At 36.2% G+C, this 17859-nt stretch overlaps 1 protein-coding gene across 2 annotated transcripts in view; it reads left to right on the forward strand.

Annotated features, from left to right (window-relative positions):
• The window catches only part of LOC106457306, a 96612-nt gene that overhangs the window by 63202 nt on the left and 15551 nt on the right, over positions 1-17859 (forward strand). For both annotated transcript variants that reach the window (XM_022383176.1, XM_022383177.1), the window contains exons 3-7: positions 3701-3793; positions 13353-13392; positions 14059-14151; positions 15248-15705; positions 17556-17663. In XM_022383176.1, coding sequence (XP_022238884.1) covers positions 3701-3793; positions 13353-13392; positions 14059-14151; positions 15248-15705; positions 17556-17663 — 792 coding nt within the window. The remainder of the gene's footprint in view (positions 1-3700; positions 3794-13352; positions 13393-14058; positions 14152-15247; positions 15706-17555; positions 17664-17859) is intronic.

The following is a 17859-nucleotide window of genomic DNA, read 5'->3' on the forward strand; positions in this document are numbered from 1 at the left end:
TATGGGTCTGGAAAATGCCTCACCAAGAGTTTTGGCTTAACAGATTGTAGCCAACTGTGAAGCATGGTGGTTTCAGCGTGATGGTTTGGGGAGCTGTTTGGGTTGGTGGGAGATCGGGCTTAGTGGAGTGCGTTGGCAACATAAATTTTGCGAAATACGTTGAAATATTGGAGGAATGACTCTTGCCACGTTATTCCTCGGGTTTCGTGGACAAGAACACAACGTTGTTCCAGGAAGATGGAGCACCGTGTCACACTGCTAGAAACACCCAAACGTGGCAGGAAGAAAATGGTATCCAAAAGTTGCCCTGCCCGAGCCAATCTCCTGACATGAACCCCATTGAAAACCTCTGGGCCATACTCGCCCGGCAAGTCAAGAAACAACCAAAAAACCAACTTCGAAGAGCGATCTACTCCAAGTTTTGAAGTAAGAGTGGGGGAAAATCCCACAATCTAAAATTGACGAGATGATTCTCACGATGCCCCAAAGCATCAACGAACTCCACGAAGCGAAAGGAAGATCTACTAGATATTAAGTAAATTATAAATATATCAATTCATGCGAATATGACTGAAAAATTTCATTTTTTTTTCTGAAAAGGTGGTGTCTATTTAATATTGACCACGCTGTGTATATATGTATAGCATGTGACCATCGGCTGTAAATTTAACATCAAAACATAATTTGTTAAAAAGCGCACGTGATTTTTCTAAAACCAAATTAAATTTGTTTTCACTGTGAATATAAAATATATTTGTATATTTTTTACAATTTTAAGAAAAATTATATGAAATGCAGTTAAGAGTGTAATGATGTGCTGTATTTTCCATTGGAAAATAAGTTTAATTTTCTTTTACTAAAATCTTGGTTTAATGTTCAGTGGCTCAGCGGTAAATTTCTGGACTTATGACGCTCAGAATCGGGTTTCGATACACGTGCTGGGCACAACACAAATAGTCCATTGTGTAGTTGTGTGCTTAACAAACAATTTTAGGGTTCAACTGAATTCACACTAAAGACGAACAGTGTGCAAGAGTTTCATGGTCAGACAGTGTAGTAGATCTGAACTGACTTTAATTGCAAGCACATGAACATTGTGACAGGGAATGACATTTGATTTCTCTCTCTCTCTGTTTTTTTTTTTCTTTCTTTTTTCTTATGCTTCTTACAATGGCGGGTAAACGTTTTAATGGAAGATTAAATGAATAATATGGTGGTAAACAAGAAGCAGGAACGAATGCTAACTTATATAAAATGACTAAGTGGTGGTAAACAAGAAGCAGGAACGAATGCTAACTTACAGGAAATGACTAAGTGGTGGTAAACAAGAAGCAGGAACGAATGCTAACTTGTATAAAATGACTAAGTGGTGGTAAACAAGAAGCAGGAACGAATGCTAACTTACAGGAAATGACTGCCGGAAATAATTGTCGTTATCTTTTCCAATTTTTTTGTAAACTCGTAACAGATATTCGGACTAGAAGTTAATAACTGCTAGGTTTTGTGTTAGACTGTTTAGAGTGAAAACATTGTTCACCAGTTCCTACTTACAGTTTATTTTTTATTGCATTCTCTGATTAAGTTTTCACACGGAAATTTTAAGTTAACGTAACCACCAACCAAAGTAAGTCAATCCCATAATTTAATGAACATTCGTGCTTCCAACCAAAAATTACTGTACAAGAACAACATTTAAAAACTACACGAACTAGTTGTTACAAGTTAACACTATTTCATATGGAATCAAATTTAAATCCTATAAATGTTTAGTTTTCGTTATCCCCACTAGATGGTGACTAGCCGGAAGAAGGGTGATGACTGATGTTTGTTTATTATTGTATAACTTTCACGTTAACTAGGAAATGCAATATTGTATGATGACGGAGTAGCACATGAGCTAACCAAGCTACGTATAGTACCGAAACAGGTTTGGGGGGGGGGGGGTAAAGTGATTCAACGAATATCGTTGATAAGATTACGAAGCTCAGTGTGAGCATTGAAATATCTTGAAAAAAAAATACTCCAAAATTGATCATCGAAAAACTTTTGGTAGTGATTCGTAAAAGCGTGTCCTCTTCTTAACTATGTAGGCTTAGTTTATGTAGTTTGGTGTATTAATGATTATTTATTGGAAGAGACACTTAATTTATTAAACGTTTAGAAACTGCTGTGCAAGAAGTGCACAGTTTTACAACTTTTACTTTGTGCATACATTACATTACTAAGTCACGATCTGATTCTTAAAAATAGATATATATTAAAAACAGTGCACGGCCAACTTCGATTCAGTTTAACGCATTTTAAGTGAATATTTTTAATGTGCCACTATGCGCAGTATTAAAAAAAAGCTAAGGGAATTAACTCGTGACTATTCTCCAGAAAGGATACTGCTAATACTTTTTGTATTACAGATTAGAAATCCCTAGCTTGTTCGAGCAGTACATAAATACTAACCTATTACATTTTCTTATATACATATTTTTTTTCTTCTTCAAACGCTATTTTATCACACGTACTTGGACAATCAAGTTTGAGTCTTTCGGAGAAACTGTTATAGTAACCGTAGAACCAAACGATAAACACATCTGCTGTCAGATAAATGTCTTTAGGCCGATTGATACTGATCAAACCACTGTGCCACAAACATTAGCACTATTTCACACCGATCAGAAGCACGCACTAACAACATGTTTTAACCATGGCACCCGAGTACCCAGTGTGGCTGAGGGGGGGGGGATTAGCCATGTTAAAATGTATTGCATGTAATGCATCGAGTACGTCACATATGTTAGTAATGCTGAACATGCGACTTAAAGGTGTATATCCCTGCACACTCATTTGTATGCATATCTATTGCTACACACACATGTTTGCAGATTCATCTTTGAACCCACACCCTAACATGAAAGCGTAAAGTTTTTTTGTGTACATACGTGTATCTATATAAATATAATAGTACTTACTGTCTGTTGTCTGTCCATGTAACTAATTCGCGGGTTGTGGATGGACCTTCACTAAATTTGGTATGTAGGTTTGTTGGGTCCAAGCGGAGATGCATGCAAATTTTCAGTTTTGCGGTTTTTATGGGCGTTTTTGCGTCCCCCCTTTATTTACCACTACTTCGCCCCCTGTAGGTGGATCTTCACCAAATTTGGTATGTAGGTTTGTTGGGTCCAAGCGTAGATGCATGCAAATTTTCAGTTTTGCAGTTTAGGTTTTGCGGTTTTTATGGGCGTTTTTGCGTCCCCTCCCCCCTTTATTTACCACTACTTCGCCCCCTGTAGGTGGATCTTCACCAAATTTGGCATGGAGGTTTTTTGAGCCCATGCGGTGATAGAGGCAAAGATGCGTTTCACATTTTGTATTTTTGTTTTTTGTTTACAATTACATATAAGGAAATCAACTTTTCCTGTCCTAAGATAACCTTTCATTAATCATGAATTTACATAACTTCCATACAGGGAACGGGTACTCCAGCTAGTTGGTATTAAAGTAACCAGTTACGCGACGTATATACATCGTATCAATATCTTTATTTTTGTTATGTATTTTAATTTTTCTGTTTAATTGTTGCATGCTTATATTTGAATATGAAAATGCGATCAATTAAAAGAATGAAAAAAAATATATATGTTAATATTTATTTTACACCATGATGACCGTAGTGCACTTGATAATTTAGATTATTTTACTTTTATAGCATCAAACTAAGCCTGTCAGGAAGCGGTGTCAAACAGTGCAGCCTCGTACTAAAGCTAGACAACGCCTTCGAAAAATTACTAGATCAAAACAGGTAAGCATATAAAATATAAAGATACGTGTTTTCTGCCTGAAGTAACAAAATAAGTGGAAAAGGTGTAATTTTGTTTTGAGTTGAAATCTGCTAACGTTGTGTAATTTTTATTATTTTAACCTCAAAGGTGACGAGTCCACAAACCACATTTGGTATATTGCTTGCAACGTCTGCAGATATCACCTTAGTGTAGAATTACCGATGTTAGTTGCATGCGAGATAGTGAAGATATCACGTAATATTTTTCTTCGTGCGGTACGTTTTATGAAACAACAACATTATAAAGTTGTAAGTCTTCGCCATGGACCGAGCAGTTCGAGACGTAGTGCCCCCCGAACATGGATAGGTTATAAAAGAGACAGTTACTCCCGTTATTTGATTCAAAGGACCAGACGTGGTCCTTGTGATAACAAGTTCTACTGGCTGGCTGATTTCCCTCTGGTCAGTAGTTCAAACTTAGGGACGGTAATACTTAATTCCTAGAAGATCTCTGAACTGTCCATTTAGCTTACATAAGGTGCCGTTCTCCGTGCAGTAGAATAGATAAGATTTTAAGTTTCAAAAATGAATGTATTTAACCTAACTAGAAATCCGTGAGGGGGGTACCTTTTTGGTGGAGGGGGGTCATATTAAACGCTACTGAAGCATTCCGCTGGTATTCAAATGATCATTTTAATGGTTTTGTAATTGATGTTATGTCGATACCATAATACATCTTGATTGAGTTTTTGGTTTTAGTAGTATTGTTATTAACTTTCTTGTTCAGGGCCTGACATGGCTATTAGTTGACAGATAGAAGTTTCGAAGTTTTTTTTTGCGTACGATTACCTTCTTTTAAAGACGGATAATAACTGAAGTGCTTGACTCTTTTCTTAAGAGAAAAGTGACGTAAGTTGATATCAACTTGGTAAAAGCTTGTAGGTAAACTGGCGTCAGTTGAACAATCACAAGTATAGCTTACCACGTGCTTTCAGTGTCGTATTGCAGTAGAAACTGGTAACGGTGTTTTATTTAGTAGAACTGGGTATGAAATGGAATTAATTAAGGCTTCACGAGAGAAGTTTGCGATTACTTGTATTCAAGTGGCTTTAAAACAAAAGACTTTGGCCTGTCCCTTTTATGTTCAAGCTACAAGCTTTTTCCATTTGGTAATAACATAACTTTATTCTGGGCCTTCTGATTTAATGAGTTGATTTAACCCAGCCTTAGAAAGGAGCGTCGTACTGTTTAAGCGTCTATTATAAAGAAGTTTGTGGCGGGAATGGTACTTTAATTGTGAGACTTGTTAATAATCGTGCTTGTAAAGTTTATATAAACTTCCCATCTAGTCAAAAAAAGAGGGTTATTGTGAAAGTAAAGTTACTTTTTTGTCAGATTTATGTTATTGAGTGGAAGATAAGTTTGTGTATCACAGTAGAAAGTAAATGGTGGAATCATTGTGAAATTGGAACGTTTAGCCTTTTGTACCTTGTTATTACCTCTTATAAAATATTACTTATTTAATTTTTGGTCACATTGGTGTGAAAGGTGTCAGTGCCACAGATGGCTGGCACTGACTTTGGAAGAATACAGTCATTGCATCATGGTAGAAGACAATTATGTCTCATGTTATATTTTTAATGTTTGGTCACATTGGTGTGAAAGGTGTCAGTGCCACAGATGGCTGGCACTGACTTTGGAAGAATACAGTCATTGCATCATGGTAGAAGACAATTATGTCTCATGTTATATTTTTAATTTTACCTTTGGTGAAATGTAAATAAATCTGTAATATAGTTATTTGAATAATAAATTAGGTGCACTTTCGTAATATTATTTACACACCTAAATTTAAATTATATTGCCATTTGGTGTGTGAAAATAGAGTTAAAACCCCATAAATATATAATATACTTATGCGATACCTCGGGTTCGAATTATTATGGCCAGAGCGACCAAGGACTCGGCTGCATACTATAAAAGTCAGGTCTGAAAATGCTTTATTAGGTCAGCAGTTCGGGCAACATGGGATTAAATGTCATAGTCTGACTGGTCACAACCAAGTCTTTCTTTGTAACAGGATGTTAAACAACAAAAGGGATTACACGTCCGATCTTGCTGTGCCAGTGTATGCAAATATTCCACTCAGATATTCTGTAAATACACCACGTATGATCTGTCTTCTTAAGGGACTCGCACGTTGTTACTTTTCAAGCACCTTACTGGACCATCACCTACTGACAGCAACTTGCGCAAGTTATAACATGGCTACCTGCTCGCTTACACGTGAGATTTCCCGCCATTGTTTTGTTCCAATGTTAAAGAGAGTGGGAAACTGCTGCAGAGTGTAATATAGTACCTGTGTTGGTGGCTGAGTGTAATGTAGTACCTGTGTTGGTGGCTGACCTTACTGCTGCTGGCCCGGGAGACAAAATAGTGCAAAGCAAAAAAGACCAAAAATAACTCCTATTTTACAAGCTAAGCATAACTCGAATAAATGGTTTGCGCGACTTTTTCTATTTATGAAGTTACGCTAATGCAGAGCGCAGTTATACATCTAAATTTAACTTGTATAGCGAATAAATAGTGGGGAAAATATTTATCAAAAACCTGTAATTTCAGGAATATTTTACCTCTTAAAAAATCAACTATAATCGTATCAGAACTAACGAAAACTTTAGGTACGCCGTGTTTTCCTTTGTTCTGGAATAAACCACTTTAACTGCAGTTTCATGTCATTGGATAAATTTGCAAACCTTTGACTATTACATTTCCATCAAACTAAACCCATCCTTCACCAGAAGTCAAGTAATTGTATACAGGATGTCTTCCTTTGGTGAAGTATAAGTTAAACAACAACTTTTACCAGAGAAACCCTGACCTGTTATTAATATTTCACTTCCAAAAAATACATCTTTAATACTGCAGTACTGTACATATAAGGACATCGTATAGGAAATAAGTGTTTGACAAAAACCATCTGTCGACCTGTGTTGTAACCAGTGTCACTGTGTTCTCTATTACCCCACTATTATCTAGGAACTAGAAAAATCAACTAGACTGTTATCGTGTATAATGTAATCAGAGGCGTAATACAGTAAATGTAACCCGTCCACAGTTGTCAACAGAATCTGGATTACTGTTGACCATTTGTTCTCTCAGCTACTGTATACGTAGGGATGAGTTTCTTCCGTTATTATTATTATTTTTTTTTGACGGATTTCCGTGATCATTTTCTAACAGTCTGGGAAATTTGACTTTTAGAAATGGTTTTTTGCTGTTGTTGAATTGGGAGGATTTACGCAACGCGCACGTCCAACGCTTTAGACCAAATGAAGGAACCGAGTTATGAGAACATTAAGGTGATGTTGTTCGAAAAACTTAATAATCTTTCAGGTAAGAAACATGAAAATGAAGGAATGCAAATGTTCAAATTCCTGTATACTAGTACGTATATAAAGAGGATGTAAATTATTTTTGAAATTTGTTACCGAGTTTGTTAAGCGATAGTTAATGCAGTTTTCATGTTACTGTTTCTGAAGTCTCGTTGTTGTACTTTATTTTACGTTTTAGACTCGTCATAGTTCCCCATCTGTAAAACTAGTGTTTGATGTTTATCAAACTTGTATACTGTCGTTCAGTTTTGATCAATAACAAAATGGTCACCAAGTATTGATCATGGGAAAGGGAAAACCTTTTTTTTTACCAATTGTATGAACCTTCGTCGTTTAGACAAACAATGCTTGTGAAAATGTAGATAATACTTGGCTGAGTTTCCAGTTGGATTGAAAGTTCGGTTCGTATTTTGTTAGAGCGCCACGTATTTGGTTGTTTGCATGAAGCGCAGAATGGTGGCGTAGCTAGCTATTTTGTTTCTTATTTTGACAACGTGTGTATGAGAAACGACTACATGATGTTAACACTATTACTTAATACAACACGGAGTGTAAGAGAAGGATAAACTCCAATGCTTCGAGTTCAACGACTCTTAGACCTTCATGTCTGGATGAACTTCTTAGTCTCCCTTTGGTAAGGAGCTATGCCATATAGATAAGGCCACCGCGAGTCCGCTTGCTAAGTTTGGTCCCGCTAACTCCAGAACTGTGGAAGGAGTTAGTTACACACACACATTAAAACCACAAGCTGGATTAATAAAGTACGTGTATATAAAAGAGGATGGAATTTTATTCACTTTGATTTGAAGATGCTACCGGTAAGTATCCTGGATTTAGCAGGTTGTCTAACTAATATATACAGGACTCCGGCTACAACACCAACTTAATGTGTTACTGGCCTGGGAATATTACGAAGTTTTTCAATGACGTCACCACACATCACGTTAGAAATCCCGAAACGTCATTGTAATACAATAAAGCAAACCCTTCAAACACACCCCATCCCCACCCCCAGACTGAGCTGCTTTTAGTAGCTCTTTCTTCTTTCAATCTGTCATTGTAAAAGCTGGATGTCTAGCCAAGTACCTCCATTTTGCAACACCTTCCTACACCACTGCTTATAACAATGTTTGTAATCGATGCACGGATCGGAATTTGAACTTGCTACCGTTAAGTATGTAAAATAATAACGCAAGCGTTGTGGAAATGATTGAAAATAAAACGCTTTAACTCCCTGACTTCATTTGATTGAATAAACTGATATGCAGCACTGTGCATTTTATTGTAGGGCTGTTTTTATTTTTAATTGTTATCTCTACTATGCTAAAACAGTGACGTTAGAAAAAAATTGACAATTTTAAATTAGTTTTGCATCTTTGTAATTTTAATTTTATGTCACAATTCTAGCTGTTTTACCAAAGTACACATAATGACACGATGAATATTACATTAAAGACTTAAACTGAATAGCAAGTCTGCAATGGACAATCGTGTTCTTGACCCCCCCCCCCCCCTAATTCCTAGAGCGCTATTTTTGAAACATCAAACTTGACGCACGTTCTCCGGAAAACGGCGGATGCCCTGACTTTTTTTTTCGGTATAAGCCCCTCGTTGGGATGTCTATAGAAGTAACTGGGCATAATGGAAGAGCTTGATTGGTACATTGAGGCCCCTGTGAATCACGAGATTGCTTTTGAACCCCGAAGTGGAACGCGGGAACGTTATGCTAGTTAAATGTAATTGGTAGTGTCTTGGAACCAACCTCTAGGAGATTAAACAGATGGGAAGTTTGAAACAGAAAGCTGTTGGAGAAAAGAAATGTAATACATGAGTACCAGTGGCACAAAAACCCCAGTATATGGATAAATAAATAATAGAGAGAAGAAGAGAGGCGACAGTGAAAACCCATATTTTGGTGATAACACAAGAAAGTAAGTAGGTGGCATAGGAGGAAACCATAATTTGTAGAGTGCCATGTCACCATCCAGGTCTCGTTAAATACAAGCTAGTGTTTCCAACCTTTATTTTCATATATGACCAACCTGCTAGACAACCCAAAGAGGACCACTCATCGAATATCTAGCATGTAGACCATGTTAAAATAGGCAAGTTCTTGATAAAACCTTTGAATGTGTGAGACAACTCCTTAGGGCGAGATTATAGAGGCGCTCAATGTTAAGTACACCCTTTTTGTTTAAACTTGTAGTTAAGTACAAAAACTGGAACTAAGGCTTTGAACACCTTCTATGAATAAAGATATATATTAATATATTTGTTAGAGAAATATTCTAGTTATGTTTACTAAATACCTCGTGACCATTTGCGCATCTGGCTCCGAGGATAGGATAATCAGGCTAAGGGGACTTATAAGTAATGGATTTACCATCTCTGTGTAGTCTTAGCTTTTTGAGGTGTAATGGTTTCATTGTGTGTTGGACACAATGTAAAAATATACTTTTAACATTGTAATTAATGGGATAAGATTAAGGATACTATTATGAGATCGTGATATCAGATTTCGTTTAAAAAATTCGATGATTATTTTTCCCGATTTTCCTCTGTTTTTATTATGTTTTGTGTGGTACTAGATTGATACTAGAAACATCAAATGTTACAATATTAATCTCAATGATTGTATAAAACCTTATTAATAATATCTTGGTAATCTATATATATATAAAGACGAAATGTATGTTTGTTTGCACCCTAATTCCTATTGGGCCAATATCAACCAAAATTTGTATGTAAACACTATGAACTATGGGAAATGTCCTAAAGGGGTCAAAATTTAACTTAACCCTATTTCTATTTTGTAAAGCCTGTTGTTTAATTGCCTCTAGCCTATTGAGTCAATCTCGAACAATATTGGCAGGTGGACGCTTTAGACAATGTGTTGAATATTCTAAAGGGATTCAAGGTCAAAGTATAAAAGTTGCTGGATTGTTTCTCAAACAACCATGCTTTTCTCATGGTCAATGAGATGTAGGGTGTTCAAGGCTAGGATCACCTCAAAATCTTTATTTGATGGTAGATGAAAAGCAAACTGCAAATGTTGTTTATGAAGAAGCTTTGTTATAAGTTTAAATTGTTTAGATAAAGTTTATGTTCAAGTTATTATTTTAAAATATATGATTAGTAGTAAACTTAAATAAGTTTAAACATTCCTTGTCACTTGACGGGTATTTCAGCTTGTACCATATATGGTAAGAACTAGTTATATAAAATAGGGGACTTGTTTATTTTTTTGTCATAAATCAACCATGTGTCGGTTGTGCATTCTTAGTAAAGGTAATATGCCCCCTCCTAGTGGCACAGCGGTAAGTCTGTGGAATTATAACACCAAAAACCGGGGTTCGATACCCGTGGTGGGCATAGTACAGATAGACCATTGTATAGCTTAGTATTGGATTACAAACAAACAAACAATTTAAGGTAAAAGTTTACAAAACGTTGATTAATTTACAGTTCAGTGCGCCTCTATATGTCCTGAACTAAATTTATTGACGTTAAGTTATCAAAATACTGCCCTTACATAAGTGTCCCTACACGTTTTGAACGTGTGACAGGCTCATGAGATATACTTTACAAATAACTCAGTAGTTATAAATATTGAAATACCGTATTGTCCCGATTATAGGGCGATCTAGAATATAAGGCGACCCCCATTTTAAGAAAACATTGGAAAGAAAAAAAAGTGTCATAACGTCCTTTTTTGGGGGGGTTCGCAAAATCAATAATATAACTGAACAGCCTGCAGGTGGATTAGTTGCAAGAATTAGCGATGACCTTGAACGAACATTAGCCGCGCATGCGTAGACGGATGCTATCTGGACATTCAGGAATGCAACAGGCTAGAGTAGAAGGAAGGGGCCTGTGGTCAGACGCTATTATAAGGCGACTATGAACTTTACAACCTAATTATTAATGAAAAAGCTTCACCTTATATTCGGCACAGTACGGTACATCAGTAGCTTATTAGTGTGAAAGTTTAAGCAAAATTCAAATACGTTGTGAATTAGGTGAATTTCAGAGACAAGAGATTATAGGGCGCTGAAAGTATTGTATTTCCAACATTAGTCACATGCAACTTACTATGCACGAACATTCAGAGATAACAGGACATTAAGATTTGTTAAGGTTATGAATTAGTGTCGAAAATAGCCTTTTACAACAAATTCACAGTGACTTAACTGTATTAATGGAGCCACAAGTGAATGGAGTACCTTCTGTACGATTCATGCAATGTGGCTTCTACAGAAGGGTTTACGTAAAGAAGAATGTTTTTCTTTATTATTGTTTTTTGGTGTGATTAAAGTACATGTATTTCTAAAATAAATTTAACTGTAGATATTTTATAGCTCAACTTTGCACTTTCATAAGCTGTATTTGAATATGGTAAAATCCATGTTTAAAATGATGACAAAATTTACACAAGTAATATATCTTTTGTGATGTGGAGGTGCTATATAAATTACAGGTAATTTATCAAGTGTATCTTTATGACACAGGTGTACTAGTTCGTTATATATTCTTGGTAAGTAGGTTAATTTTCCGGCCCTTAAATTATATATATGTATATATATATATATATAGGCTGCTTTTCAGACATTTAATTTGTATATAGTTGACAATTTTAACACTACACCACTAGTTCGTAACAGTTGTGTTACTTCATCCAAAATGATGACCAAATACAGTTTTCGACATCTAGGTGAACAATTCGACATCATTGTGTCTGTCAACTGTGGTGACTCTATGGTTGAAAGACTACATTCTGTGTATCAAGTTAGGACTTATTCGTGAAGTACCTGGACTTCTAAATAAATACTCATGGCAGAGTTTTTTGGTTCACAGAAAAAACGCGTTGTTGTAGTATAATTATGTCCTCTACCACATTGGCCACTATTCAGTTCTTCACATTAGTGAATAGTGGCCAATGACACTTTTTCTTCACTTCACCTATCCAGTGTATAGGTTCTTTTAATATTGATTACAAAGCACGTTCACACCAACAATATGTTTTATACTTTTCGTTATGATATAGGTCCAGCTTATCTCTCTTTGGTTAACGTGTGTTCAGGGTTACCGGTGAGGAGTTGAATTCTCCGAAACTAGTATAACCCAGTAATACATGTTGATTAAAGTGTAGATTGAACTGGACTTCCCTTGAACTTAGACTTTGAAATAAAACAAATTTCGAAATACTAAGTTTATTTATTATATCTGTTACTATATGTAAGATAATTCTCGCGAAGCAATCTGAAATCGTACTTTTGTTTTTTTACTTCGAGGTGTTAAACAAATAAACTCACATGTGATGATACCGGGTGGGTTTATTGTAACTACTCATGTCTACCCTTCTTTGGTTTCTTCTGTGTAATAATATAAATTTTAACTAAGGTTTTGGGTAAGGTTTGTCAAGTACTGGAATATGATCGGCATAACAAAGCGAAGCTCCCATCAGAGATGGTGTTTTTCATCGTATATGGTGTTTCGCGTGATATGAGTGAAATATGATTAGCAGGTGATTTGAAGGGGTTGAGATACCTATCTTAGTGGCATGACAATATTAAAGGAAAGTTATACAAATAGTATGATGTCAAGGTTTACTTGTCTTCCTGATGGGCAGGGTATATTTGTGGAGTGGCAGCCATATTGTCCCGTTATCTCTTATGTATAGTCCATTTCATGAGGCCCGGTATGGCCAGGTGATTAGGGCGCTTGACTCGCAATCTGAGGGTTGCAGGTTCGAAACCCCTTGCCCCCTCTCAGCCTTGGAGGCGTTATAATGTGACAGTCAATCCCACTATTCGTTGGTAAAAGAGTAGCCAAGAGTTGGCGGTGGGTGGTGATGTCTAGCTGCCTTCCCTCTAGTTTTTCACTGCTAAATTAGGGACGGCTAGCGTAGATAACCCTCGTGTAACTTTGCGCAAAATTCAAACCAAACCAATTACATAACTTGTATGACGTCAAGGTTTACCTGCCTTCCTGATGGACTGGGTATGTTTGTGGAATATTGTGTCACATTGTCCTGTTAGCTCTTGTGAAGACTCCATTCCAATCAACACGTTTCTGTTTGTAGATAAGTAACGTTCTACAGAAATTTATGGTACAGTTATTAAAATTAACTTTACATTTCTGCGCTCTTGTCGTTGATTAGCCATGTTTGTTTTTGTTTTTTGTAGAAACTCGCTGCGTTACGGGATAAGGATCGATCATCAACCGGTATGTAGTACAGAGTATATTACGTACAATGGTGTGATACTTTGTAGACAGCTGAACGTGTCCGAGAGTTATTGTTACTTGTTTTGTGTATATAAATAACAAATACCTCAATTTTCAGTGCACTATATTTACATAATTATTGTCATAAACTTGTACATAGGCCGATTAATTCTAGGTTTATTACAATTGCGTGAGTGTGTGTGTCTATATATATATTAAACTATAAATATAATATTAACAGTTGTAATTTCTTTGTGCTTCAGTAAGGTATTCGTTGCCTATGTTTGCCTTGGGTAGTTGAAAACTGATTTCAAGAGTTAGACATGGGGTATCCTCTTTCAGTGATAACGAGGATTAGTTTCATTGTTTAATGGAATTCGTTACCCTAAACTGAATGTGACATATTGTGTCTTAGCTTATATTATTGCGAACTTTGTGAAGTCCTCCTCCTTATGCCACTAACTTTGGTGTGAAACCTTCACACTGTAACAGACTTTTTACGCTCGATCGTCAATCTCTTTACAGAATACTGGATAAGCAATGGTATGTCTGCTCACTAGGTTATAAAAAATTATCCAGTTTTATATATGATGGTATTATATATACAAAGATAATTTTTTTATCTCGTAACATTCTAAGTGATGTGTCTCCTTGGTATTCTTCAAGAAAAACACGTGAGCACGAGAGCCCAGCAACGTCGACACCAGTTCGTAGACTTTCAACCTAGAGTGTTAGGAGTACGAACCAGGAATCAAACTGGTTAGTTTCAAACATAGTCTAGCTTTCTGTATTTTAAATTGATTATCATTTTTGGTTGTTTTTATGATTATCTAGTTATCGTGTAATTCATCAAATTTATTAAGATGAAACGTGTGACGCATAAAATAATTAATACTGTAGTTACTAGTTTGTTTCATCCATTATTCTGTGAAAGTGACGTCAGTAACCTTTTTTGCCGGGAAGGTAATATATATACGGTTGAACGTTTCTACAGAGATCAGTAATCCTATATCGGATACTATTGTACAGTTTACTTCTTTCAAATTATTGTCAGCTTCTTAGAACATTTTTTTTCAAAATCCGTTTTTTGAAAATTAAAACTGTACACGTCGTTTCACTTATCTTTTGCAGAATTATACAATAAGTTCCTCAGTAACTGAACTTTCAGAGAAATGAGTGTTTGTGATATATGTTTTTGTAATCTTTTCGTTTTAAAATCCGTAAGCTAATGATTGAGAATTAAATATGGCCCAAAGCAAGTTTTTTCCAATCTCGTACAAGAGGGGCCTTGCATGGCTTGGTGGTTTTGGCTCTCGACTCGAAATCTGCGGGTCTTGGGTTCGAATCCCTGTCACATCGAACATGCACTTTCAGCCGTGCGGGCGTCATAATGTGACGGTCAATCACACCATTCATTGGTAAAATAGTAGCACGGGAGTTGGCGGTTCGTGATGTTGACTAGCTACCTTCCCTCTAATCTATCATTGCTAAATTACGGACCGACTGGCGCGGATAGCCCCCATTTAGCTTTGCGCGAAATTCAGAACAGTACAAACTCGTACAACAGATGGTATGTATTAAAGCCCTTGGGTGCTGTTGACTAGCTTTCTTCCATCTAGTCTGTTAGTTCAAAATTGGGAAAGGCTATGTGTAGATGGGCCTTTGTATAGCTTTGCGCAAAAAGTCTGAAACAAACCAACGAACTGTGTAATTGAAAATAAGACTGTTGAAAAAACAACTTTGAAGAACTCTATATATTTGTGGTAGGATTTTTCCAGTTAAGCTACATTAGCATTATATCCTAATGTCTGACTAAGAACATATTAAAGCGTAGTTTGTTTTCCCTTTTCGTTAGGACTGAATGGAAACCTGTCGTCTAGAAGCTGTAAAAACAATAATAAATACACTAATGTAAAAAAACGAGAAAATGAATTTGTTCATGAAGTCAAAAGTAAAAGGAATCTCCGAAAACACCTGCTAAAGAATGTATACGTGGAAGAAAAAGGTTCAGGAGATGAAAGTATTGCAAGAAAGCCCGAGGAAGAGAATGCAGATTCAGCGTTAAAATTGGCCAAAACTAACACGCCCATGTCGCGATGTACTTCGTCTTGGCAATCAAAGCAAAAGAAACAGAATGGTCGCCATGCGGTTCGAAGAAAACGATTAAAATCAGGATTGGATATGATACCAAAACCATACAAAAGGAAGAAGACAAAACCGGTAAAATCTGATCTACCAGTAAATGAGGAGTTAACAGATGCCTTTAGTCTGGAGAACTGCAAAGAAGAGAGAACTAAAACAAAATATGACAAGGTGTGTTCCTAATCTGGAAGTTTATAAACTGTAGGAAAATGTGATCAGTGATAGAAAATTAAACAGGTTAAACATATCGGGCAAACTGTACCTATAGGGGTTAAAATGTATCAAAGCTACGAACATTTTAAATGAAAAACACTGAAAGTAGTGCTCTTAGAAATATAGAATTACAGTACGTTAAACAACTTCGAACTTACAACAGGCCACAATGTTATTCTTTAATACAGTGTTTTTCCTAACTTTAAACAGCGGTAGCCCCCCCCCCACACACACACATTAAAATCATTTGCGCAAGTGATAACAGTAATATCATCATTTTCATTAACTATTTTAATTTTAAAAAATGCTTGTAATGAGTGATTAAATTCGAGAAAAGAAAAAAAAAGCTTTGAAAGGAAAATTATAGTTTTCTTAAGTTATCGTCGTCTCCAACTCTTCTGTTTCTTCCGTCATTATTTTTAGGCTCTCCCGCAAAAGGCTCCCCCCCCCCCCGCCACCAGTACATCCCCCAGTTTAGAAACACACTGCCTTAATAGAACAATTGACGTGTAGGATTAACTTATGGCAAAATATGTTTTTGTTGTGTGTAATTTGATATTCTTGACACTTTTTAAAAACGTCGCATCAGGGGTTGACCATAGTTTATGTTGTAGTCAAAAATGGGCACATTCTAAAAGGCTGCTTACTTCTGAGGAGAAAGGGACTTCGTCACTTAAGTTATGACTTTACCCTGGCTGGGTTTTGTGGGAAATAAAACTGTTTTGTTAGTCCCGGGTTTTCACTGGCAAGCCTTTTAAAGCACACTATTTTAAGCTCGCTTTCAAAGCTAACCCTAACAGCTCGGCCTCGGCTGTTACTTTAAAGGGTAAATTTTTCTTCCATGAAACATTTTGTTTATTGTATGGGCAAGCTTAGGTGAGCTTGTCTTGAGATTAAACCGTATTGAAACCTCTGAAAACTGTACGTGCAAGGTCATGTTCATACGTTGACAGAGTTATATCTAGTGAAACCACGAGTAACCTGAATAATGAAACCGAACAAGGTCAAATTCATACGTTGACAGAATTATAACTAGTGAAACCACAATTAACGTGAATAATGAAACCGAACAAGGTCATGTTCATACGTTGACTGAGTTATAACTAGTGAAACCACGAGTAACGTGAATAATGAAACCGAACAAGGTCATGTTCATACGTTGACTGAGTTATAACTAGTAAAACCACGAGTAACGTGAATAATGAAACCGAACAAAATATTTTGATTTAAATTCACAGTTTAAAAACTAGAAAACTTCATAAATCCATATTATTCAAAGTGTTAATAATAGCAAAGAAATGGACATAGCTTGCACGTTCCGAGTGACTGACGGATAAATGAGAGAACTTTACGGATAAAAAAGGTGACCTTAAACAGGTAAGCTATGGTCACTCCTTTGCTTTTAAGACTTGCCAAAGTATTTTAATTCGATTATTCTACATCCAGAGTTGTTTTTTTTTTAAATCATATTTTGGAAAGATAATCATATTCTGAGATTTAACTATTTTGTTTAATTATGAAAAAAAAACGAAAAAAACTTTTATCCCCATTCAACTCCACAAAACAACACATCTTTGAAATTGTGTTTATTGCTTCGTTATAAAAAAAAAATCAATTTCAAACGAGTGTGTATCCAGTGAAGACACGTGAAACGTATATCTAACTATCACATGCTGTTTAGCTCTGTCTAATCTAGTCAGGAACTGCTTTTAAAAACATGATGAAACACGGGTTAGTGATACGATTTTCGCTGTAAGATTGATTACTCGAGAGCTAAAAAAAATTTGTTTTTTTCCTTTTCGCCTTAGATATCCTTTGATTTCTCCAATGGCGCCCCTCTTGAAATGAAACGGATAATGGTAAACAAAGCACTGGGGGAAACCGTACTTCACAGAGCTTCCAGACTCGGCTATCTGGTAAGTAGATTTCCATGTACCGTGCTATCATACCTGAGGTTGGTAGTTAGATTTCCAAGAACCGTACTATCATACCGAAGGGTGGTAGGTAGATTTCCAAGAACCGTATTATCATACCGAAGGGTGGTAGGTAGATTTCCAAGAACCGTATTATCATACCGAATGGTGGTAGGTAGACGGCCAAGAACCATACTAT

The sequence above is a fragment of the Limulus polyphemus genome, unplaced genomic scaffold (genome assembly GCF_000517525.1).
Source record: "Limulus polyphemus unplaced genomic scaffold, Limulus_polyphemus-2.1.2 Scaffold315, whole genome shotgun sequence".
Lineage (NCBI taxonomy): Eukaryota > Metazoa > Arthropoda > Merostomata > Xiphosura > Limulidae > Limulus > Limulus polyphemus.